The 26,061-nt window shown below is 48.4% G+C and overlaps 1 protein-coding gene across 15 annotated transcripts in view; it reads right to left on the reverse strand.

The window, feature by feature from the left end:
• Agap1 (ArfGAP with GTPase domain, ankyrin repeat and PH domain 1) overlaps window positions 1-26,061 on the reverse strand; it is a 435,962-nt gene that overhangs the window by 287,183 nt on the left and 122,718 nt on the right. For all 15 annotated transcript variants that reach the window (XM_034521738.2, XM_076914829.1, XM_034521740.2 and 12 more), the window contains exon 2: window positions 3,078-3,136. In XM_034521738.2, coding sequence (XP_034377629.1) covers window positions 3,078-3,136 — 59 coding nt within the window. The remainder of the gene's footprint in view (window positions 1-3,077; window positions 3,137-26,061) is intronic.

Genomic DNA, 26,061 nt, shown 5'->3' on the forward strand with positions numbered 1-26,061 from the left:
CAGCTTCAAGCTGAGAAAATCCAAGCTAGTATATGCCACAGAAATGAAATTTTTAATTAAGATTACTTTCTCGTCCTGGAAGAAATGTTCCCCTACCCAGCCAGCACTGTGCAGCTGGGCTTTCTCTGTGTGGTGACAACAGCGCTCTTTCCCACAACAGTGAGCAATGGTATAGCATATACCTGAGCATGCCAGTGCCGCCCCCACCAGGGCTGGGGCAGAGGTTTCCTTGGCCTCTGCACCCATCTCATAGGTTGTGAGCTGCATCGTTTTATCTTACAACAGTGGCAGAACTACCATCTGTTAGGATGTGGTCCTCCTGGGAAACGTGACGACTGCTCCTGAATGTCACTTGCAGAAGAGGAAATGACTCAGCTTGGTTCCAAGTGCTTCATGGGCATAGATGGGTGCCTCTGATAATGCCCGAGCTTGGTACCTTAGGCAGGAGGTGTCACCCTGCCATGCCTTGCATGCCATCAGTTAGGGCTCTGTGCCTCATGCTGTCACACTCTCAGAAGAAGCAGAGCAGAGCACAGCACCTTTATAAACTCAATTCTCTAGCACCCTGTGTTTTCTACTCAACCACTGAACAGAAATGTGCTGTAAATATGGAGCCTTTACTTAAAAATCCCAGCTGAGAGTATAAGCAGAATACATGGTGGCACCTCTGCACGCCTACTGCTTCCACACAGACAAAGGCATGGAGCCTGTGTAGCCTGGCACCGATCTGCAGTGCTGAGAGCAACTGTAGCACGACTTCAGAGAGCCCCAGGCAGAGGCCCGCCACTCTCACAGAAGCAAACAGTGAACCATATGTATGTCCTGATAGATTCTCAAAGACTCCATAAAAGGTCCATTGGAGACTCAGTGACATCATCCCATTTCCAAGCAGGGCTGAGGGTCCCACAGCGATGACCTAAAGGGCCACCTGCCTGTCTCGGGTGCTGCAAGAGGGCAGAAACAATAACATCCCTGTGGGCATGGGAAGGAAAATGCTTCACAGAACAAACAAGTTCTTCTTCAGACCTGAGCATCCTCACTAGGCAAGAACAGGGTGAGGTGCCCTTGACAACGAGGTGCCTGCTGATGCCACCACAAGAGGGCGCCCACCACAGCAGAGCTCCTGGCCATCCTCAAACCACAGATGAGCCCTTGAGCTCAAGTGAGCTTTAAGAAAGTGAACCCTACACTGTCTCTTTAAATGCTAATACCTGCTAATTCAATGCTTACAATAGAAAACCATGTATCAGAAAGTATAACTTTGGTAGTAACAATTCTCAATTATTATTTGCTAATAAGAATATGTGGACCGGACAAGACATGGTGGCACAAGTCTGTATAATTCTAGCCCTTGGGAGGCTGAACCAGAAAGATGGTGACTTAAAAGCCAGCCTGGGCTACACAGTGAGTTTCATGGCAGCTAAAATTACATTTAAGATGCTGTCTTAAAAAGCCCAAACCACCAAACTAAGCCCTGTCAACCTTTAACTCCCAGGCAGTTTCTCAGGAAGATGAGGACAATAACACCTGGTTCCCGGCCATCTGTGTGCTGCTGGGAGGTTGGAGCACTCCACCCCACTCCACTCCACAGCTGCTCTGACTTAAATGAACACACGAGGCCAGAGGCTACAGCAACAGTTGGGACAGATATACAGAAGGCTCTCCAAGGCAGTGCTGGCTTCAAATCCTAACTCTGACTGTAGATGGCTTCTGGGTAAGCTTTTCATGTCTCAAACCTTACCTGTGACACAGGATGATAACAGGCCTGGCCCTCATGGAGTAATTCTGAGGACCGAAGGCCATAATTACATGGAACCGGCAGGCAGAGCATGCCCAGTGGAGTATATGCTTCATAAACACCTTGTGAAAACACCGTGGCCTTGTTATCTGGCACTGAGTCTAAAACCAGAGGGGTCAGCACCTGAGTTTCTTACCAGGAGTATCTGAAACTGGCCAACCTGGACAAAAGGTTCTGTTAATGGCACTGGCACCCCTGTGTCACTCATTAGGTACTTCTAGAACACTCTATATGCTGTATAAGTTATGAAACACAGAAGAGAGACAATGCAGCTATTACCCCAGAGGCTGGGAAGAGAGTTGTCTTCCATAAGTGGATAACCACACTGGGGGCGTTGCTGAGACACACTAGTGTCCTGGAGGAAGTGGCTTACTTCCATCTCAGGTATGAGACACAAAAGTACTTATCCCATCCTCTCAGCATCACTGAGGAGGGGGACAAACAGGACGGAGGAACGTGGGGAACTTGGAGATTCAGGTAGGTCACTGGGGAGATGGTGGGAAAGAGTGAACACACTGGGAAAATGGACAGGAAGTGGGTGGGCCCAAACTGAGGGTCTTCACCATCTGAAGCAGGTAAATTACAGAGTCCAGTACTAGATAAACTGAAGTAAGTGTGTGTGTGTGTGTGTGTGTGTGTCCAAACACAACCAAGTGCCCTGTATCCCGTGACAAACAACACAATTATTTAAAATGTGGGTCTGTCCCTTCCTTCCACCCTAAGATGGGAGGGGAGCAACGGAGCTGGACTCTAAGAGACAACTGCAATGGGAAACATTCACAGAAGCCAGCTATAAGCTTCAACTCTACCAGCAGTTGCTTTTATTAAAAACAGAACTCTTGACTTATGCCAAGAATTCATAATTGTATAAACAGTCGTTACTTTTTAAATATTATGACTTCTGATGGCTTGTTACAGAGGCTGTCATAACACCCAGAAAGGAACAGGTCAATCCACGGTGGCGTATGTATAGTAGTGTATGTGTGAGACACAGACACAGAGCAGTACAGAGTCAGGTGGAGAAAGTACAACACGGACAACAGCCTTAGTCCTGTACACAAACTACCACCTGTTGGATGGCTGTTATGGCCTTGCAGGGCACATTCAAGGCTGCAGCTCCTTGTGGCCAACAATGGCCTTTTTTCCAGGTACACACACCCCAGACAGAACACGTCCTACCTACAGGCTTCAGGAAACAGAATTCCATATGGGCAAGCTTGCACACTCACACCCTGCTTATTCCAGCCCCTCCCTCCCGTGGGTCAGGGATGCCACTCACCACTTTGAGCTCCGGTACCGAACGGCTGAGTGTCCATTCCTGGCTGTTCACAAAAGCATCTGTAATAGAGGATAAAAACATGAGGAGACATGCCACACACAACTCACGGCAAGTCATTTTTGGTAGAGGGGACCATGAAAGCAGAGTCATACCAGGAGCCCATGTTACTTCTACCCTGGAGGGTAGAATTTGCCAAGTGCACACATTCTGACTGTGCTGCATAGTGCATATCACACTCAGCAATGCTGAAGTCCTCTCACCCTGGCCCTTCCTCCCTACCTCAAGCTCCAGGCCTTCCTTGTGTCCACAGCAGACCTGAAGGCTGTCCTGTTCACAGCACAGTGTGGAGACACTGAGGCAGGAGCCTGACTTGCCTGGGCCTGACCTTGTATCAAGCTAGATTTTCATCTTTTTTTATTCTACTGCAACAGTTACTTTCCCAAAATCAATCTCAATCTCAATCTCTCTCTCTCTCTCTCTCTCTCTCTCTCTCTCTCTCTCTCTCTCTCTCTCTCTCTCTCTTTCACACACACACACACACACACACACACAGACACAGACACAGACACAGACACAGACACACACACTAAGGATACAGACAATGGCTAGAGCCAGCAGCAAGATTACAGGGTGCAAAATATTTGGATCCTTAGAAAGAAACCAGACAAGCTATTCAGCCAGGGTGGGTAGGGATAGGTCAGGAAGACAAGGGCCCTCCGTACTGAGGGACTTTTGAGAAACGGTGCTTATCCCCCAGCTTGCCTCACACCTTATGACCCCACAACCAACATCCCTGGCTTTGCTCACAGGACTTTCACACTCCCTGTGTGCCACTTCCTGTCAAACAAACACCGATAGCCTGAGGTAGTTAGTACCCTACTACAAGCCAGCCACAGGTTTCACATCTCTTTCCAATATAATTCACTCTTTAGTCTTCCTCAAATGCTGATTCCTGTTACCTCTTAAGCTGTCCAAAAACCAAAGTCCCTCACAACACATTCAAGGTCAAGTCGGTCACCATGCTCAGGAGGATGCTTGGTACTCAGACCCAGCGGGTGTCGGGCTGGAAGCAATGGCCCGCTGCTCCATTGTAGGCGGCTGGAAAACGGTAAGAGGTGCCAAGCAGACCAGGAAGACAACCCTGACACCAAAGAGACTGCAACTAACACAGACCAGACATCACTGGCCATGCACTGACCTAGAAACCTCAATGTCTCAGGAGACAAGTCACCCAGAGAGAAGTCTCTGCTCAGGGAAGCTGAATCAGGAGGACCTGGGTGACCTGCAGAAGCTACAAAAGACAAGACACATCCATACAAAAGCGCTATAGCCTTGTGTGTCATCTTTGCAAAATGTTCACTTTTGTGGCAATTAGGTTAATGAAATAGTTGACTTAGAAGAAAAAGAGGAGAAGGAGGAGAAGGAGGAGGAGGAAGAAGAGGAGGAAGAGGAAGAGGAAGAGGGGGAGGAGGAGGAAAAGGCGGTGGAGGCGGAGGAGGGGGAGGAGTAAGAGGGGGAGGAGGAGGAGGAAGAGGGGGAGGAGGAAGAGGAGGAAAAGGAGGAGGAGGAAAAGGAGGAGGAGGAAGAAGAGGGGGAGGAGGAGGAGGAGGAGGAGGAAGAGGAGGAGGAAGAGGAAGAGGAGGAGGAAGAGGAAGAGGAGGAGGAGGAAGAGGAGGAGGAGGAGGAAGAGGAGGAGGAAGAGGAGGTGGAGGTGGCAGGAAGGAAGGAAGGAAGGAAGGAAGGAAGGAAGGAAGGAAGGAAGGACGGACGGACGGACTCACTCAAGAATCGACACAGCTATCATTATGAAACCTTTCTTTAAAAACCAGGGCCCAGTCTGAAGGAAGGGAAGGCTGGCATACTCAGGACCAAATGAAAAGTGACATGTGCTTTAGTCAAAGATGTCTGCACCACAATCTCTGTCACTTTCCTCTGTGTGGCTTCTCAGTGGCTGAGTCTTGTGCCACAGACAGCAATGGAAACGCAGGCTACATAGCATTCGCATAGAAACTTCCTCATCCAGCAGGGAGAGAGGCTGAAGCAAACCACATCTCCTGTCTCTCTCAGGTGTCAACAGAGCAGCTGCCTACCTGCTTCAAGGAACATCTCAGGGCATGTCTGCACACACTTTCCAAGGATCTTCCCAGTGGGGCAGAGCCCGAAGGCACAGCTGTTGGTGGGCTTGCTTATTAAGCATGTGGTAGGCCCAAGATCAGTGTCCTGCACTGAATAAAGCTGGTGTGATGCACGCCTGCAGTCTCCACACTCGAGATGTAGGTCCTCCTAGGCTACACAGTGAATTCAAAGACAACCTGACTACCCTGTCTCAACACCCTCACCAAAAACAATGTCACAGAAGAAACTGCAGTGCCCACTTAAACTCACTCCATGGAATACAGCAGCAAGAAGGAAACACATTCACAGGCAGCAGTTTAGATAAAGTACTACTGGACTGTAATTTAACAGTAGGACAGACATTACCACTGATGGGTGTGGGTAGCCCACTGACAGGTGTGGGCCAGGCTGCCTGGCTCCTGTTTGATGCCACAAGTGTTCTCCACTGTGGCTTATCATTCTCCATCACTAACCTATCACTGGGCTTCAATTACTCCCCCACCCACCCCTTTTGCAGTGCAGTGCACCAACACAGGGTCTCCTGCATGCTAGACAAGTGCTCTAACACCAAGCTACAGTCCCAGAACGTAACAGTCTTTAGACAGCTCAACAAAGGAAAGCAGGTGCTGTGTCCTGACCTCCCCCTGCAGTGACAGGCTACTGGAACTCTAGGTGAGGCATGTAAAATGTGACACCAGTTCCTTCACCAGTTTCTGATAATCATGACCAGTAGGTTATAAATGATAGCCAAGTGGACATAACAAAGGTGCAGGGACTGCGCTACCCACACGGGCTCCAAGATTCACGAGGACACACTTGTGCGAGCAGAGGGAGCACACAGGAAGGCCACAGGATGAGCTTTGGGGGCCAGGGCTGCCTTCATGCTCCGTCTGAGCAGCCCAAAAGGCAGTTCTTGCCCCACAGGGGACCTGTTTCAGCAAGGGACATCATACATCTCCACGGGGCTCCCCCACTTTAGGGACACCACAGTGCCATCAACGCCACTGTGCACAGATGCACACAACAGCCTCCCTAGGCCTCTGCATGGATCGCCCCTAACCTCAGTTCCTCCTGGCTACATCAACTCCTGGTAGAACCTAAAAAGCGTGGAGGCCAAAGTCACCCTGAACCTTCCTTTTCCTGAGAAGCCTTGGGCTCATTCAGAGCGAAGCCCCAATCCCTACTACAGGGAGCAAGCCACCAGCAACTAAGGAAAGCAGAGCAGAAAGCAGGTCATTAGTAGGCTTTGTCTCTCTGACGGCCGGGGCTTGTTTATGAGACAAACTGGAGGTACAGTCAGAAGAGCTTGAGCCATGATGATGTCACACAGTTCAACCCACAGCATGCAAGCATGGTCACATGGAGGGAAATCAGCATGATGTCATCACAAGCCTGTCAGACCTCCACAGCATCTTAAACAATCAATGATCCTCTAGTGAGTGGAGAGTCTAGCACAGTGAGTGCCAGGCCAGGACACTGAACAAGGAAGGACAGAGAACAAGGAAGATGACCGATTGACAGATGAGTTTGAACTGGGGTGGTCGGGACCCACTGGGTCCTCACCTGCAGCCTGGAGGAGCCTGGTTACAAATGTCAAGTTTCTGAGAAAGCTCTCAATTCCACAGCTCCACTGGGTGCCTTCCTGGGGCCTCAGTACCTTTGAGCTAATAGCTTACTGACGCCCTTTATCAGGTCACAGTCCTAAGTGCATCATCCTTTGGCTGGTGGACACAAGCCCCAGCACAGCCAAGGCCCATGAGGTACGTATTACAGCCTGCTCTGCAGGATCACCACAATGACTTCATGTTCCCTGCCCCCCACCTTGTTGGGCTCCACCAGGGACCACAGACACAAGCTGCTGTCACAACTCACGAAGCTGCCACGAGGGAAAGAAAAGAAAGCTGAAATTGTAGGTGAGAGGGGAGGAAAAAGGGAAAAAAAAAAAAAAAAACCTGAACAAACCCACTGTCTCAGGTACTGGGATGCTCCTGGACCTTTAAAACTCCACAAAGGTTTTTAGAAATGCACTCTTTTTAGCAACAGACATGAACTTTTTTTAACCTGAGAACATCTGCAAAGCCCTGAAATAGGAAACAAAACAACAAAGAAAAGGAACGGACGCTGGGGAAAGCCAGGTCCCTGGCCGTCACAGCCATGCTGAGGAAGGAGACAGATGCTCTAGGGAGCAATTGGAGCTTTTGTTAAACAGCTTCCACAACTGTGTGTAACAGTAGGGCTCAATTTCTTATCAAAGTCCTCTACTGCCACTGGAGTAACCCACGAGTAACTCTAGTCCTCAAGGGTACTGGATGATTGCCAGACTCTCCCGTTACTGCCAGCTGCTGCTCAGTGACCCCCAAAGATTCACAGCCAAGATGGCTCCCACCCCACATCCTGGATGATCAGCTTCCCCAATCATGAGACCTTTGTTTTAAAGAGTGGCAAATGTCACATCACCAAGATGCCACCATGCCCACCCCACAACCTCAATCCCAAGCACCTTTCTCCTGAACCTTGATGTGGCTTCTCAAGATTATGTAGAGTCAAAAGGCACCAACCATCACCAACTGTGATCTCAAGGCCTCCTGGAGTTAACTCGCGCTATGACTCCCTTTGGTGACTGCTCCCTCACAGCACCCCGTGCTCAGGGAGGACAGTGCTCTGGGAGCACCGCCTAATGCTGCATGAGGATCAGAAATGGCTTGAGAGCACAAGTCTGACAAAGAAGAGGAGAAAATGTGTGGATGTGAGATTGGAAGGGAAGAAGATATCCCTCAACCAGGCCAGCCCACAAGCTGAGGAGAGCCAGGGACAGCAACCACAGTCTCCTGTGTGTGGCTCGATACATCCATATTCCAAATTTCCCTGAGAAAGATGTGTGCCGGGTGAGCAGAGGCTGAAATATTGAGTGAAATATTGGCAGCCCCGAAGCTTGTGCCCTCATTCCATCAAATTTTCATCTCACGGCCATCACCCAGGTGACGAAGGCATCTGCTGGGAGCAGAGTCTCGGGCAGGCTACAGATCCCCAGGGAGAAAGACTGCAGTTCTAGCTCTTTCTGAGGAGCAGAAAGAACAAAGGCCATTGCCTCTCCACTGCCCCACAAAGCCACCTGAGACCAGTGTCCAGAACTGACCTGTTGCTACCCTGGAACCTCAGGCAAAGAACACCTCCTTCCTGCTGCACAGGTCTCGCTACAGCTTCACCGCAGCCTGTTCCAAAGCTGAACAGCACACACTGGTGCAAAGCATTTGGACACTTAGCCCCAGCTGATGGTGCTCTTGGAGAGTCTATAGGGAAACACGGTCCCATTCCAGTTCGCTTTCTATTCCGTGTTTATAGTTAACAAGGTGCTCTCTCTCAGCTTCATGTTACTGCCACCATGCCCGTAGCTGGGTGCCATGCCCTAACCCTTCCCCTACAGACTTTGATCCCCCCGAGACTGTAAGCCAAACATAAACTCTGTCTTCAATAAAGCGATTCTGGTCATGGTGTTTTATCACAGCGACAAGGGAAAAGTAACACAAGTGGTCATTATGCTCGGCTCAGCTTAGCAAGCCCTGGACTCCATGTTCTAGTGACCCAACACCTCCGCAGGGATCTCTCTGTAATACTGCTCCCTTACTGTCACCAGCCCCATGTCCTGCATGGCTGAGTCTAAGTGACATAGTACAAACTCTGCTGTGGCAGTCATATATGCTTGGGCAGAGTCCTGTCCCTGACAAATACTAGAATCCTGAACAAAATTAGGCTTCACCCAGATAAGGTCCCAAAATAAATTTGGTATAACATATGGAGCACAAAAACTAGGTCACAGACATGTGCAACCAGTACTCAGTCTGTCTACCAAGTAATTAACTAGGCAGAGTGTGAGTGACACACAGGAAGATGGCAGAACAGCTAAGAAACTGTGGTGGCTGTCTCTCGGAGGCAGGGCTTGCAGGACCTTGCTTTCCCAATTATCAAGTACCGACCTTTACAGACTTCAGTCCAGTCTTCACTCAGGAGTACCCACTACTTTTCTAAGAAAGGACAATAAAGGTACTTCTGCAGCCAGGGGCAGTTCCTCTTATGCCTGGAGGGTCACAAAAGGTTCCACCTGGTGACAGAGACAGCAGACCCTTAGCCTGTAAAGGTCAGCCTTGCACTGAAGACGCTGCAAAGCATAATTAGGAGAAAATGCATGGCAAAGGGCTCATTACTCCTCCACATCTCCTTCCTCACACCACGGGGGTCAAAGGTCCTATACCTGCCTTCAAAGATCTTTTCAACAAAAAAATTAACAGAAGACTACTTAATACACACATCATCAGCTACAGGGAAGGGCTCAACATCTCCCACTCATCACTGAGAGCTTGTATCCACCCAGAGCAACACAACATCCCAGAGGTTACAGCTCAAGACCCCACCTGGGATCCCAGTCATTGCTATTCACCTTAAGCCAGGAAGGAAAAGTCAGATCGTGTGCTCTGGTGCCCACCGCATGGGTGGGTGTTCACAGCCTGTCACACACTTGCCTTTTACTCATATGTAACTTGCCAGGAGAGAAGATGAGTACCCCCTGTCTATATACAAACTAGGTGAGGTCCTCAGAACCAGCAGGACACACCCCAAAAGGCCTCAAGATGATGTTTGAGCAAGGAAAAGACACACAAAAGGGCCTCCCCAATCTAGATTATACCCTTCTCTCTGACTGAACTTGAGGACAGGTGAGCACACACACAACACAGCCTCCCAATTCACGTGGTGATTTCTGCTGCTTCTATAAAAAGCCCATAATACGCTTTCAAAACTAAGAGACGTCAAATATGCCATGATTTTTCCACTAGACAAGCCACAAACTATCAAGAAACCAATTCATAAGAGCTGCATTTTTGCCAGAATAATCAAGTCTGTTTGGGGCAGGGTGTGGTTTCCTATGCATTGATAAGAATGGAAATCAACCTGTAATTCACTATTCCACCTGATGCATTCAGCCTCCGCTGGCCCATCGGTTACCACTCTGCTAGGCTCTTCAAGGCGAGTCAAACAGCAGTCAGATGAGGATGGTGGGCACTGGCCCCTGAGATGCTCTGCATGGCTCAAGTCCTTCAAGTGCCTGGATGCAGAGGTGTCAGCTGACTGAAGCCGAGACCTCCTTCCTAACCTGCCCTTGGTTAGCGTGGAGCTCAAGACAGGACCCTGAGAGGGTTCAACCAGAGATTAACTAGTATAAAGGCCTGGCATCTGGCCTCAACCAAAGCAACTCGCCATCTCAGCTCCTTAGCCCAGCAGTTCCTGAACTCTGCAAGGAGACCAAATTGTAATGTCGAACAGCATTCTTCCCATGTGAAAAGGTTAAAGGAGGTCTCAGGACATGTCCAGCATGTCACTCTCCTCCAGTGCCAACTTCCTAACTGGCCTTCTCCATGGTAACTACTGTAGGGCCTCTCCAGAGCATCTGCCAGGACGCAGCCCAGACAGGAAGCCCCAATGAAGACACTATGAACATTTGAGCCTGGCACTCATAGACCTAGGTACATAAAGACCAGGAAGGCTTCTCTCTCCTCCTCACAGCACCTGGCAACTCCCCTAACACACTTGTCCACAGCATCCACTAAGTGTTTCTAGATCCAAGCACTGGACCCATATTAGCAATACCCACAACCAACACCAGGCCTGTAACTGCCTTGGAGAAGCACAGGTGGAAGGTGTGGCATGGTGCTAAGAGCTACAGAGAAAACACGGACAGTACTGCAGATGAGCGGAAGGCTAGCTGTGGAGTGTGCTAGCTGATTTAGAAGCTAGGGACGGAGAGGGGCAGGTGCTGAGGCTAAGATGGAAAAGGACAGTGCAGGAGGGCAAGGAGGGGGTCACAAGGATCAAGTACAATATGGTCCTGGTGTTGGCACAGTTAGGTAGGAGTCACCTGGGAGCTCTGAAGGGTGAGAAGATGGGGTAGGAGTCACATCCTGCTCTCCAGAAGACAGAGGTGTGATGGGAGCCTAGACTGTGGAAGACACAAGAAACAAGTAGAAGGGTAGATTGAAAGAGGAAGAGCCAAGTGTGGTGCCTGCGGGAGAGCAGGGCAGATGGAAGGTGGTTCACTGTTCTCATGTTGGGGGCCAAGCAGAAGGGGTAGGTCCAGGGGCTAGGCATGTACTCTGGCATAGAGGCTCCCTACCAGGGAGTACCCTCAGTTTAGGCTACAGATATATCCACAGTCAAAGCCAAGCTTAACGGGAATGCTTGAGGTCTGAGACTTTTCTGCTCCACTGGCTCAGTCTCTTGAGAGATCTTTGTTCTGGTAACTCACTCCACCTGTAGCCAGCAACTGGGTGCTTATTTGACAAAACTTACAACACACTGAATGTCTGTATACACTAGGGAATTTAATCTCTAGATCTGTCTTAGCAGCCACTGTCTGCAAGCTACCCCACCCAGCATTTCCTCCAGGTCAGAAGAGTGGAAAGAACATGGTGAAATAGTCTATGCCGTGAATGAGGCCATACTCAGAACAGAGGAGCACACAAAGGCAGAGACATGGGCCCCTAGAATGAGGTCCCTGGACTCCTCTGCAAAGCCCTCTGCAGATGTGATAAACCCAGAAGAGTAAGGATCTGTGGAGACTTCCTGGACATCTACAATCCATTACCTGTCACATGTGACCCTACCATGGTCACACGTTCATGTAAGTCATCTGGTTACTGTACACCTGAGGTGGAAATATAAAAGGATCAGAAGGCAGCCATGGTTTCCTCAGATCCAAGTGACTGGCTCTACTACAGGTACGTAGTACTACAGGTACGTAGCAGGAGGTCCACGTCTGTGCTTATATGCTAGAGATCTCTCTATACTTCTACATATGCATCTCTGTCCACGGCAACTCCCCTACAGAGGACTGTCAGTACACTGCGGACTAGCACGTTCTTCTGATAGACCCGGCCTTGGCACAGAACTTTTTTAAAAACCAGCCTTTTCAATCCCAGAATAAAAGTGACAGCAGCATCCACAGGTAGAAAAGACTGGCCTGCCCCTGGATCTGACAGCTCCATAGCAAGCCACACGGGGCTAACTAACCCCAAGCTAGCTGAGCATGCTCAGCACTGAGGGCCCCAGAGCTGGACTTTCAAAGCGACCAAGGCCTTAGAACCATCTGGGCAAGTGTTCTGTGGTTACAGATCTCGTGAACCCCTCCCCCAATGCTCCCAGCACCCCCAACCAAGCAGGCCGAGATCCCAAGCTCACAGCCTAAATGGAGAAGAGCCCACAATGAACAACTTCCAAGAAGGCTTCTGGCATATCGAAAATAGAAGCCTCAAGCCCATGCCAAACCCTCAGTCCAAGCCCAAAGTGTTTATATGGCTCAATTTAGAACTCTGAATATAAAGCCATTGATTTTAACTTCTTGAATCCAAGAGTAGAAACAGACTGGGGGGCGGGGTGAGGGGGACCAACCAAAACCACGAAGCAGGAGGATGTCAGCCGAAGACAAGAGAGCAACCAATCAAGGCCAACACACCCAAGGCCAGGAGGCCTGCACCTCACCCAGGTGGGCAGCCCAACATAGTGAGAACCCAGGGCAGAGGGGTGGTGCTGTGCCTGGCTCCTCAGATCCCTGCTCTGCTAAGGACCCAATAAGAATGCCATGTTGCACAGAATCCACCTCCATGTGGGGACCACGGCTTGAGTAAAGAGCTGGACGTTTTCACAAAAGGAGCTAGGACAATCTACGCTGCCCATGGCTGTGACTTAAACTGAGAACTGCATCTATGCTGTTGCAAAGGCATGGTGTTAAATCCTGAGAAGTCCTCTCCTCTGACTGAGAGATGCAACACAGCCCAAGCTCCTCTGCCTGCCTTTGTGAAGCTTCAAATGTCATGATCTACACCTCAGCAGATGAACTAGAACACTGACTTATTAAAGAAGGAGCTTGGTGTATGCACAGCTCTGAGAGCCTACGAAGGATGGCAAGCCCAGCCAGGACCAGTGGGTGGGGCTGGCACACGTGGATGCACCAACCCCACTTTCTGCATCACTTTTTTCTTCTTGTTGCTGGAGATAGAACCCAAGGCTTTCTGCCTTGTTAGTTCATCCTCATTCCCAACTTGAGATTTACAATCACCAAGGAAACAGACACCTGGGTGTGTCCATTAGGGTGTTTTCCAGAAAGGTTTAACAATGCAGCTCTTGCATGTGGGCAGCACCATTCAGGGCTGAAGTTGATAGATGAATAAAAGTGAGCTGAACACCAGCACTCCATCTCTCACTGCCTCACACTCCAGCGACCATGTCTTCACCACCTGATGGACTACAACCCTTCAAACTGTGAACCACAATAAGCCATGACCTTTGTTAGCTGCTTCTGTCAGAAGCTGCTTCTGTGAGATATCTGATTACGGCAAAGAAAAGTGATTAACATGTACACACTCTAGAAAATGCTTTACCAACTGGCCCCACCCCACCCCTCCCATCATGCTAGCTCTAGTTTCTAATCTTGTCAGTGCCAGGTATCCTCAAGAAGTACTACTGAGACATAGTGGAGTGGGGCTGAAAACAGGAGACCTGCAGCTGGAGCCCCTGAGCAGCTGCAGGCTTATTTCTCTAGCTCTAAGCAGGTCTCTATACATCTACATATGAATCTCTATAGACAAGAAACTCTGTTACTCCATGGGGCACGAGTCCATTACATGGGCTGCTGGTGTAGTCAGTACACAGCTGACTGGCACATACCTGCAAGACACATAGCCTGGCCAACAGACCAGGAGGGTCAGTGGTGGTGGTGGTGGCTGCTGCTGCTGAGAATGCTTCTTGCGACACAGCAACAAGGCCAGTCTAGAGTCTAGTGACAGAAGATTGAGACTAAGGCATGGGACGTGGCTGGGTCCAAGCCGGCCATTCTCCTTTGCATGTCTCCTAGAGCTCCAAAGCTTGTCTCCACTGTGGGTGATGAAAGGAACAGTGGTTTCTGCTCTCAGTGGTCACTCCCCTGCCAAAGTCCCAATGGTTGTTGCTCAGAGGCAGACAAAAATCTCAGCAAATGGGAAGAATTCAAATCCCTACTTCTCCACTCCCATGAAAGTGAAAAACGGGTGCAGGGCCACTAGAGGGGGCCTGGCCCTCGGTGTGGTGGGCTCTGGGCTTTTCTGAAAGCTGCTCTGATGCTGTAGGAAGAAGCATAAAGTTCCAGAAGTGTGCTGGAAGCAGGGGTGGGGCATGTGAAAGGAAAGTAAGCTGATAGGTCCCCTTCCAGCTCCAAAGAGAGTGATCCCAGGGCTGGGTTTCCCTCCCACTCTATCATAGAGAACGAGATCCCAGAGCCAGCCAAGTCAAGTGAGAAGAATGGAACAGAGCGTCATACTCAGCCTGAGCTATGCATGCAGGACCCTGGACACCAGATAGGAAAAGTGAAGGGATCAGACACAGGGACAAATGACAACCCCACAGGACAACATACAGGATATCCAGAAGGAGGTTTCTGACCCAACTGCCCGTGTTGAGAGAGTACAAGAGAAGACTCTAGGAAGATCTGGCAGGAAGTCTAGATTCACCAGAAAACACACCTTCCCTTGGGAGAGACATGCAGTGAAGTCCCTCAGACCTTCTTGGTCCTCAAGGGAAGCCCCAGCAATGTTTTGTGTGAGACTAAACCTGACCCCAGTAAAGATGACTTCTCACTTTTGCTAGAAACAAAGGGAATAAAAAGGCAGCCTACATAGGTATAGGTCCTGAAAACCAACACTTCACAAACCACAATTCGATCTTCAAGTTTTATCAAAATTAACTGATAAACACCCAGTAAATATGTGAAGACACAGATTTTGTTCTTTACTAAGATGAGGTCCTGTTATCTCAGGCTGGTCTCAAACTTACTACAACATACCTGAGACAGCTACTGAACCAATCATCCTGCCTCTGCCTTTCAAGTGCTAGGATCTCTCTCTCTCTCTCTCTCTCTCTCTCTCTCTCTCTCTCTCTCTCTCTCTCTCTCTCTCTCTCACACACACACACACACACACACACACACACACACCTTAGAATACCTTTTTGGGGCAGTGCTTGGGATACAATCCAAACATTGTATATCCTATCCAAGCACTCTGCCACTGAGCTAAGCCCTCAGCCCCTAACACAGATCTCAGACTAATATTTAAGCTGAATGATCCCTGTGTGACTCACTTGGCCACACACACACACACACAAATCAAACTGGCACTGCCATAGCTTCACCTAGGACAAATAGAAAATCCCATCTGGGAGGTTCACATGGAGCAGAAACTCCACACTGGTCAACACTGACCACCGGAGCACAGCAGCTGAATGGCTGTACCAGAGTGAACCTGACACTTTGCTTGCAAAGAGATCAACGTCATCTTAGTCAAGAAAGTGACTCAACACTCCCCTGCAGCGTGGAGATCAGCTGTCTTTAAAACGTGGATCTGTGTAACAGCAAAGGCAGTGGTTCTCAACCTTCCTAATGCTGCAATCCTTTAACACAGTTCCTCATGATGAGGTGACCCCCCACCATAACATTATTTCTGTTGCTACTCCCTAACTGTGATTTTGCTGTTATAAGTCGTGATGTAGATGTGTTTTCCAATGGTCTTAGGCGATACCTGTGAAAGGATCATTTGACCCCCAAAGGAGTCATGACTCACATGTTAAGAACCGCTGGCCTAGATTGTACTAGTACAGAATACCCAAAACTGCCTTCACAGAAGGGAGCATCTCGTTGTAACCATGGGGAAACTGGGGCCAACAGGTTGCTCCCAGCCCCTCCCATATGCCCTCTTCTCTACAGTCTACTGAGCATCCTTGTAAGTGGTGAAGGCCACCAGATATCTGAGGATCAAGACAGGAGAGTGGTCAGGTCACCAGATGGATGTTGAAGTACCTGAGTCCTCAGAACCAGAACTTGGACAGGGCCTTTACACTTGTCAGCGGCTGGGACCAAGCTCACACTTAACACCCAAACCTAACTCCAAGTGCACAATTTTGGTCCTCATGTTACGGCAGGGGTAGCATTAGAAATTTTATCCTGGGAAATAAATATTTTACAATATTAAAACTCCATCTTCTTAAGCCATAGACTTCCTGAGCCTAAGCCTTGCGCAAACTCCCATAAATCACACCTGCCAAGGAATGGACGCGCATCCTCCCCTGACCTCCTACTCAGCTTAAGCACTGCCCCTTCTCTCCTGCCTGGTACTATGAGCTCTGCCTGTCAGCTGCCAATCAGGGCCGCCTACTTAACTGCACTGTACACTTTACATTCCTACAAAGAGCTCTGACATTAAATATTTTTATTTCTAAAGTTCAAATGGCACTGACAACATACTACTTATGGGTTGAGTTCTCTGGGGGTTGGGGAGTAATAGTGGCACAACTGTCGCTGCCACCCCTGGTGATCAGGCCTGGCACCTGGTGTCATTAACTAGACAGTATCTAGAATCACCTAGAAGACGGGCCTCTAAGCATGGAAGACCCACCCACAGTGGATGACATCATTCCCTTGCTGGGATCCTGGAAAGGGAGCTGAGCAGTAATGTTCACTGCTCTCTGTCTTCTGACAGTAGATATGATGAGACCAGCTGCTTCAAACTCCTGCTGCCTGATTTCCCAGCCATAATAGACTATGTCCTTGAACTATGAGCCAGGATAAACCCCTTCTCTGTTTCCCTTCACTGTCCAGAATAACCTCTTCCTACTTTTGTCAGAGGGCTTTACCAGGGTACAAGAACATAACTAAGACAGCAGGCTGAAGGGAAGCACCGTGGCCACTCTAGGAGTCATTAGAGATCAGGAGCAGAGCAAAGAATACTCCAGTTGTAAAGGCCTGAGTGCTTTCCCACAAAACCCAGTGGAAGCATCCCGGGCAGGTGAAAACAGTGTAGGAGAGGAGCTAGAAGGACTCAGTGTAGCCCAGAGAGAGAACTGCACTATGTTGAACATTCGAAATAAGCTAAGTTCTTTCTGCTAAACATCAACAGGAATGAATGGGTGGGTGAAGAAATGAAAACTATCCCAAAGTAAAGCCGGCAATAACCAAAGACCAGGCCTTCCACCAGTCACCAGCTTCCCAGAGTGGGCACCACACATCCCTCACCACCATGATTTTACAATGGACTCTCCACTCTCAGTGAATCCACAGAACCTCCCAGCCCAGCAATCATACCCCTTGGGGCTCTGACAATTCGAACACAGATCACCATCCAGCCACACCAGGGCCACATAGCCCCTGACCATAGAGCATGCCTATTCCAGACCAGGCTAGCGCACCTGGTAAATAATAGCACATGACCTTGTCAATGTCACGGAGGAATGCTCTAGATGATTCTGTTACGTGGCCCCAATTCTTCAGCTCTATAAGATCCTCTACCATGGAGAAGTGACACCCATAAGCCACTAAACTCATTGGTGTAGCTTCAAAACACAAGCAAAACCGATGGCAGATGGCAGCTCTCATCACAGAAAAAAATGCACCATGGTTCCTGTCAGCGTTTCCTCTGCCGGCATCTTCCAATCCATGTTCCAGAGGAATGTGTTTCCAGCCTTGCTCTAAGACACTGCTCTGAACCTGACACACTAACACCCCAAGCTGAACGCGACATGCTAACAACCCAAGCCTCTGGTTCTCCAAAAAAAGACTACAGAGGAGCTGGCTCCCTAAAATTAGACTTGAGAATTAACAAGCTAGACTGGCAGTCCAGCAACCTGGGTTGCATTCCTCACACAAGGAGAAACAAACAATTAGCATGTACTATGTATGCCATTAGGCAATAATTACTTTTGCTGACAGCCAATCCCAGGCCAAGGGAGAGACAAAAGTCTTTAGGGCTCGTATCCTCTACCTGAGAGTTTCTCCCCCTAAAGGGCCATTGTGCACTTTCAAATTGTAACAGATTTGTAACTGTTAATACTAAGGTTATTTGATCATCTATACATTTTATAAATTTATTATCATGTTAGTTAACTCTGTAGTGAGACTTTTGGTTTCACACTGTCCACAGCAGCTGACTAGGATCTGCTCCAACAGGGGTGTGATTCTTGTCAGCTGCAGATAGTTTTTGCAAGTGTTTTACATTTGAATTCTGGGGACTTTTCAGAGAATATGTAAGTGCTAGAGCCCTGACAGAAGGGACGGTTGGTCAGCTAGTAGTTAGATGCAGTTTGTTGCAGCTTGTTCAGTAGTCATATGAAGAAAGGAAAAGAAGAAATTAGATACCCTGATGGTGAAGAGCAAACAATGTTGTCGCCTCCTTCTGCCCTCTGTTTTCCCTCTTCTACCTAGTGTCTGGGGTTAGAAGGGAGGACGGAATAAAGGGGAAAGAAAGAAGAACCCACAAAGGAGCCAAGTCAAGCTACAATCCTCAATGCAATGCATATCAAATGAAATCTGAAGAAAGCTTTTCTTAGGCTCTCAGATTAGTGTGGTTTGTAGGCAGTGAGTTCAAAAGCCTGGTATCCAACCATCCATCCATCCATCCAACCATCCATCCAACCATCCATCCAACCATCCATCCAACCATCCATCCAACCATCCATCCAACCATCCATCCAACCATCCATCCATCCAACCATCCCTCCCCTCCTTCTATTCCACAATCCATCTGCCTGTTTACCTTCCAGTACCTCGAGGTCAAGGAAGGTTATATGAAGACATGGCTCTCAGACTGGAGCTCTTGAATAGACTGAATTTGGCACGTAAGAAGTGAAGTGACTCCATGTGATAAAGAATGACAGCCCTTCTCCCAGTATAGGAACAGTAAAGCCACAGCAGGAAACCAACAACCCTCTTCTCCCTCCTTATGCTTGGCCAGTCGTTTTAAAAGCAGCAGCCACATGAAGGTTATGAGAAAATGTTTTAAAAAGTAGGGAAAGGAGAATCCAAGGCTAACTTAAACTAGCAGGTGTGCATCTTGACCATAAACCCAAGCACACCCATGTGCTAGATGTCACAGGTCCTTTGCAAAATGTATCACAGGCAAATAAACTGAAGCCTCGATGATAGCTGCACAGGTTCAAACCTGCTGTCACGCCTACTTCTGCGCCTTCACGGGAGCCGAAGGAGGCTTGAAACAGCTACTTAAGCACATGGGGCAGACTGGGCTCAGGGTGGCTTTAAGGCCTGTCTGGGCTGCATGGCTAACCACACTGTTGAAGTAGAGACAAAACCCATGTGGCCAACCCCAGTGGCCTAACTTTCTCCAAGTGGCAACTGAGATGTATTCTACAACCATCAGAGGAAACCTTCCTTCCCTGCTTCTGGCCTGGTGCTACACATGACAAACCAGCTTTTGAGAAAGCAAGAGAGGAAACCTACATTAAGGTCAGGCTTGGTCACTGCCCATCACCTGGACTACAAAAGAACTGGTGGATCAGGGTGCCAAGGGCCCAGAAAACGTTGACCATAGGGGCCCTGCTAAGAAGAAAGATGAGGGCAAAACAGTTCCTGGCTTGCCCACAGGTAGGACCCTCACTAAACCTCAATAAGCCAACAGAAGCCAGTGAGAAACAATGGTGAGATAGAAGGGGCAGACAGGCCCTTAAACACATTCTCCCCCACTTAAACACATTCTAGAGGCACATCTTCTGTTCACACCAGAAGCGAACTCTCCACAGGAAGACACAGGCATGAACATCATGACTGTAGGGCGTGTCTAGTCTTCTGGCAATGCCATGATTGAAGCTGTCATCTATACAATATAAGAATGGCACAACCCAGTCACTAAGAAAAACAATACAAAATCTCATTACAATTCTGTTTACAATTCTGTATTGAGCCACATTCAAAAGCATCCTTGGTTGTGTGTGGGCTGCAGTCTGAACACTCCCATGACCCAGCACCTAGGACGAGGAGTAGATCTTCACAACTCTAAACACAAGCCCATAGTCCTCCCACCGTTCTCTATCATGAGAGCCCCAGTGTCGGGAATGTCTCACCTATGCAGAAAGCCTAGTACAAGGTGGGATGCTGTGCTTGGACAGTGAGTAGCAAGTCTCCTCCTCAGGAGTTTAGCTAATCCCTGCTGTCTATCTGTTGTCCCAGTTCTGAGGAGAAGCCCACAGGGCCCCAGTCTTCTCTTCCAAATTACAAATTCTTAAGAGTCTTCACTGAATACGGCTTCCAGATTCTACTAGGAGTCAAGTAAGGCTCAACCTTAATTTGTGACCCTGGCAGACTCTTAAAAGGCTGAAGTTCTAGTGTAGAAACTAAAAACGGCCAGAAGGATGTTATGTCCACCCACCCTGGAGCTCTGTGCTGAAATGTGAAGCACTGGGCAGAAGGAACAAGGCTGCTGCAGCCCTCTGCACTGTGGGTAAAACCCTGCTTCCTAGGCAACAGAATTCAGATTATGGGATGCAATTATTCTTTTTTTTTTCCCCTTTTGAGATAGGCTCTCATGTAGCCCAGGCTGGCCTCAAACGAGGATGACTTTCTGATCCTCCTGCCTACATCTCCTCACTGCTAGGATTACAGGAGCATGTCACCACATCTAGTTTATATGTTACTAGCAGTAGAGCCCGCAGCTCATGCACACTAGGCAAACACTATACTTACTGAGCTGCATCCCCTACAAGTTAGAATTTCTGAAGCACTCGCTCACTGGAGCAACAAGGAAAACTAGATAAATACCTGTCTCCCCTCCCAACGGAAGCAGCATCAGAGTAATTCTGCCCTGGTGTAAAAACTAATGGGCGAGAGTGGGGGCCTTACACGGAAGGCTGCTGTCATTGTTTATGAGTCAATTCTCGAGTGTCTGACAGTCAGCAGACCCGCTCAAAGCAGCCCTTGCGATGACAGGCACCGAGGACAAGAGGGAACACAGGATTCCCTGTGACAACCATCTCAAACAAAAGGACACCCACTCTCAGCACTTGAGCCCCACTGTTCTTCGCAGGCCGTGCACTGAAGAGAGCCTTCCTGCATGCTGACCAGACCAGCTGGCATGCCACCTCACACAAACCTCACGTGGAGAACCACGTCAAAAGAGACGCAAGGCTTCTTTGCTCTCCAGGCAGAGCAGTGTGGGAACGTAACTCTTCCCTTTCACTCCCATGGACAGAATGCGCCTCGTAAAATTATCTTCACTTGCTAGATAAGGAGAAGCCAGAAGGACCCTGTCCAGCACTCACCCTGGTGCGCCCTGGCACTAACAGTGCGATTGGAGTTTCCCCATCTCCTGAGTCAGAGTGGCTTATTGCTTGCTACGATTTCTGAGCAGTGTACCTATTAGTGATGCCAAAGGAGCAAAAACAAACACAAGAAAAAAATGGGGGAGTATAGAACCCACTTTTAAATTAAAACTAGCCGTATGGAAGGCATGCAGCTCCTTTAAACAAGGGCATTTAAAGCAATGTCTAAAATAGTGGCCAGGAGGCGAGCAAGCTAAGCCTGGTGAGTACCCACCATCATGAAAGGTGGAACCCCAGAGCTGTCACCCACCAACAAGAAGACTCGGGGCTCAGTAGGAGCCAAACCACCATGGGCAGATGGTCCTTCTCTTTAAATAAAAAGATAATAATCTCCCCTCTTTTCTGCTCATCTGTTGACCTTAATACCAATTCTGTCCTTAATCATGTGGAGCGGCCCACACAGCTGTAGTCCCCCAACAGTGAGGCTGCTTCAGTAAGAAAACACTTCTCTTTCCTCTCTCACTTGCAGTGGCAATTTAAATTAATATAGCTGTCTCAAGTCACTGCTCTGCAAAAAGAACACTTTATGCTAGGAACATAAATATTGTTGAGAAGATTGTGTCTTTTTCGTTTTCTCTGCTTTATGTTGGCGTAATTGTCAGCAACACTTATTAGATCTGAGGACAGGAGGTGTTTAGCAGCTAACCAACATGTTGATGGGGAGTCCTTTCCTCATGTAGTAAACTCCTGATGATCCTGCAAGATCCTACCCATTTTACCCCCTAACGACACCAGCCAACTCCTTCCCCAGCTCAAGACACTTGCTCCATCCCTTGTGTCCCCTTAGCTCTCTCATCCATCCTTCCTGCACATGGAGGGCTAACGGCAGCACTAGTCCAGGAGGAAGGAACGCACTATTGGGCCTAGCAGGTCTGCTGCTGATCTGTGCACACAGGAAGGAACTGTACCTCCACTGGCTCAGCTGCTGCTGCCTAGAAAATGCCGGGCACACTGCAGATGACCCCATGGACGTGTTGGTGCATCAGACAAAATTCAGAACAAAAACAACAGTGTCTCCAAACAAAGAGTTATCAGTTAATAACTGAGTAGCCAGACAGGTTGCTGCAATGGGCTCCTGCCTGAATACTCCTCCAGCAGAGTATCCCAAGCCCACGTTGTGAGAAAGAGATACAAGCAGGTGACCTACGCTAAAATGAAGCTCCAACCAGAAGACATAGACCTAGTGAAGCACAGCATAATTCTGGTTGCCCCAAGATTCCCAGGCTGACCATCAAGGCTGCTCTTCCTAGCCTAGCCTGCACGGCTGCTGAGTTGAGTCTAAGCAATCCCAGCCCATCCTGCCAAACAACAAACAAACCAGACTGAGCTCTTTTATTCTCAACATTCAGCTGCCATCAAACACGGAGTGATCACGTCACAATGTTTCAAATGAGAAACTTTGAAATGACAGTTTCATTACAAGCTATTTGCCCTGTCCAGTGGCAAATCAAGTGGAAAACAATGTACCAAGTTGTATCAGCAATTTAATTGATATTTCCTCCTTCTGGCCACTGAAGTTTCTTGTTTGTCTGATACTCTAACAGCCTTTCATCCCATAATAACTACACAATACATGAGCTAGGGAATCAAAAACTAAGAGGCTCAGGCACTGATGAAATGAACCCTTAGAAAATCAGTTGGAAATTACTAATATAAAAAGCTAGCCCTAGTCAGAGCTATCACAGAATCACTTTATTGCAGTAATCAATCCTCCCACAGTAAAAGAAGACCCTGCATGTATCTCCAGCCTGGTGACTAGCCAGGAGGTCAGCAAGTTAGTCTGATGGCACCTATCAGACAGAGAGCAGGCTCCAGATTCACCAGTCGGCACTATTAATCATTTATAATTTGATCTTTCCTTATATTGAATTATACTCTCTCTTGTCAACAGACTGTCCTAACACAAAGCTGCTCTTGACCCGACACAAGGTCTCTGAAAAATGTGTTAAACCCATGTAAGCCCTGAACTCCACACATCAAGGGGGAGAGCCTTCCCAGTGAAGCATCCTGGGAAGGTGGACTGTTTCTATCTTTTCACCCTAAAGTTCTTAAATTAGGAATCCAGAAAACCAACTGCACATCTATCCAGAGCCTGTGTGTGTTTTAAAATGAGAATGTAGCCATTTTGCTTCTGCCTGTGCTAACAGAGACATCTCATCTCAGACCAGCCATGTATTCTAGAACAGGGAAACTGTTTACTGTAACATAGCTTTTAAAGTAACTTTACCCACAGCTGACTCACAATTTAATAGCTGTTAGAGTCTCTGGGTGTTGGCACCTCTAGTTCCCTTTAGAATCATGACCTCCAAATCACCATGGACTAAATTTAAAGTCAGCAAGGCATCTGATGATGCTGGTGGTACTTCAGGTCTGCAGGGGCTTAAACTCGGGACAGTAAAAGCAGCTTGGAAGTGGCATGGGCTGGGCTCTTGTCACTATTTAGCCCAGAAGCCCTGGTTTTGCGCTATAGGGAGCTCACACTTCACATACTGCAACAAGCACCAATCTCCCTAGTAACAAAAGTTTTGATGCAAAACCATCTAAGTTGCAAAGTAAGTTTAGCAAAGGCAGGATGGGGTCTAGCCCTGGCACTATTCACAAGGGGAAACATGGGCTCCAGGGCACTCAACTGTTACTTTCGGGGAGGGATTTTCATTTACATTAAATTCTGAACAACTGATATCCTTTAAGAGTTATTTTATTTAACTACATGTATTTGAGTCTTACATGGGTATACACCTGCATGCAGGTACCCATGGAGACCAGAGGCACGTGATCCCCCTGGAGCTGGTGTTCTAGGCCACTGTGAGCTGTCTGATGTGGGTGCCAGGAACTAGTTCCTCTTCAAGAAGACTTACCCACCATGCCACCTCTCTCCCATCAACTGACATTCTAAGAAACAAGTACGTAAAAGCACAGGATCCTGGCCAAGTGGAGGACCTGAAAGCTGGGGTGCTTACAACACTGCTCTAAACACCTCAGGACTGGCTGCTCCCAAATCTTGAGGACTGACCTGGCACTTCTGACATTTTCACCAATGGCAAAGACTTCATCGGGATGAAAGGTATAGAGCTTTACTTACACACTCACACATACACATGCATACATACATACATACACACACACACACACACACGACCCAGACTTTACAATAAAGTGAGACCCAGAGTTCTGTGTATATGCGTTTGCTATGACCACTTAAAAAAAAAAAAAAAAAGCTACTTGCAGCTTGTGTTTTTCCCCTTTTCTGAGACAGGTCTGACGTAGCCCAGGCCTCAAACTTGATATATGTAACAGAGGGTGATCGTCCTAACTCTACTTTCCCAAGCGCTGAACACAGCTTATGGGTTTTCTACAGGACCCACAAAGTGTGTGGTGATGGTCAATCCCAGGACAAGCAATAAGATTATTACTACAGCCATTACTATTAAATACTTGCACCCCTAGAGGGCAAACTTCCAACACACTTAACACCTTTACTATTGCAAACCCACTTTCAAGTGTTTGTCTCAAAGGAAGCTGCAAACCTCCAGTGCTTTTAACTTGTATCCAGGTGCAGCTCCAGGGTGCTCATGCCAAGCACGTCTGTGCTCCTCCCTGGCTCTCTGTAAGACAGGTACTTATCTGGAACCCAGGCAACTAATTACTATTTTCTACCAAGTCTACAAGAACAGATGTGTCCCACTGGTCAACAAGAGCCTTTGAAACGTCACTTCTGTGCAAATAATGGCAACAGCCACTTCACGCAAACCTACTCTTTCTCTTCCTTTATGTTCACGGGTGAGCTCACAAACTGGCACTGTGGTTCATATGCAGAAGTCAGAGGGCAACCTGGGGGAGTCAGTTCTTCTCCTTCCACCACAGGGACCAAACTCGATCATCATCTTGGTGGCAAGTACCTTTACCTGGCCGAGTCAATCCCACTAGCCCCAAAAATAACACGTGCCATTTGCAAACACTGTAAAAGCATGTTGGGAGGGAGAGAAAGTAAGAAGGATTAATGGAATGGATCAAGGAGTCTGCCAAAATGCTGCAAGGCATGTTAAAACTCGACGGGTAAGGCAACTCAACTTGGCAAGCCTGGTGACAGGTAACTTCATATCAAAACAAAGAAAACAAGCAGGCAAACAGGTCACAGCAGGGTTTAGCGCCAACACTTCTCTTCCCTAGAACATTCCTAGGGTCAAGGCAGCAACATGGAAACAGTTTGTCTTCTGAGTCTTGTCCTCTGCCAAGGTTGGTTTTAGTGTGAACCTGGACCCCAGGCAGTCAGCTACCTTGTGAGGTCCAGCTGGGAGCAACTCTCCAGGATGGCTGGAGCCAGCTGAGACTGGCCCAGGAACGACTACAAGCCAACGCCTCTTCCACCTTCATTGCCAATAGCAGCATTTTGTAATTAGAGCCCTGATTAAGGTGTCTCCCTAGTGAAATGCCCCCTCCCCTTCCCACACAGTAGGTGTAGCAATTACTCCACCCATGCCCAGTCTTTTCCCTCCGGGTGATACACAGAAACCATATCCATGCTTTGTGGTTTCAGGAGGCTTCCCCCCTCCCCGCCCCCCACTCGACAATGTTATCTATCTGATGTCTAATTTATTGCTTTTCAGTATCTACCCCCAGAAACTTTTCTACAAGGTCCCAGCAGGCATGTGAGAAACAGAGACCTCTAAGATTCCAGGATGGGCTGCAGGGC

The sequence above is a fragment of the Arvicanthis niloticus genome, chromosome 17, assembly GCF_011762505.2.
Source record: "Arvicanthis niloticus isolate mArvNil1 chromosome 17, mArvNil1.pat.X, whole genome shotgun sequence".
Taxonomy (NCBI): domain Eukaryota; kingdom Metazoa; phylum Chordata; class Mammalia; order Rodentia; family Muridae; genus Arvicanthis; species Arvicanthis niloticus.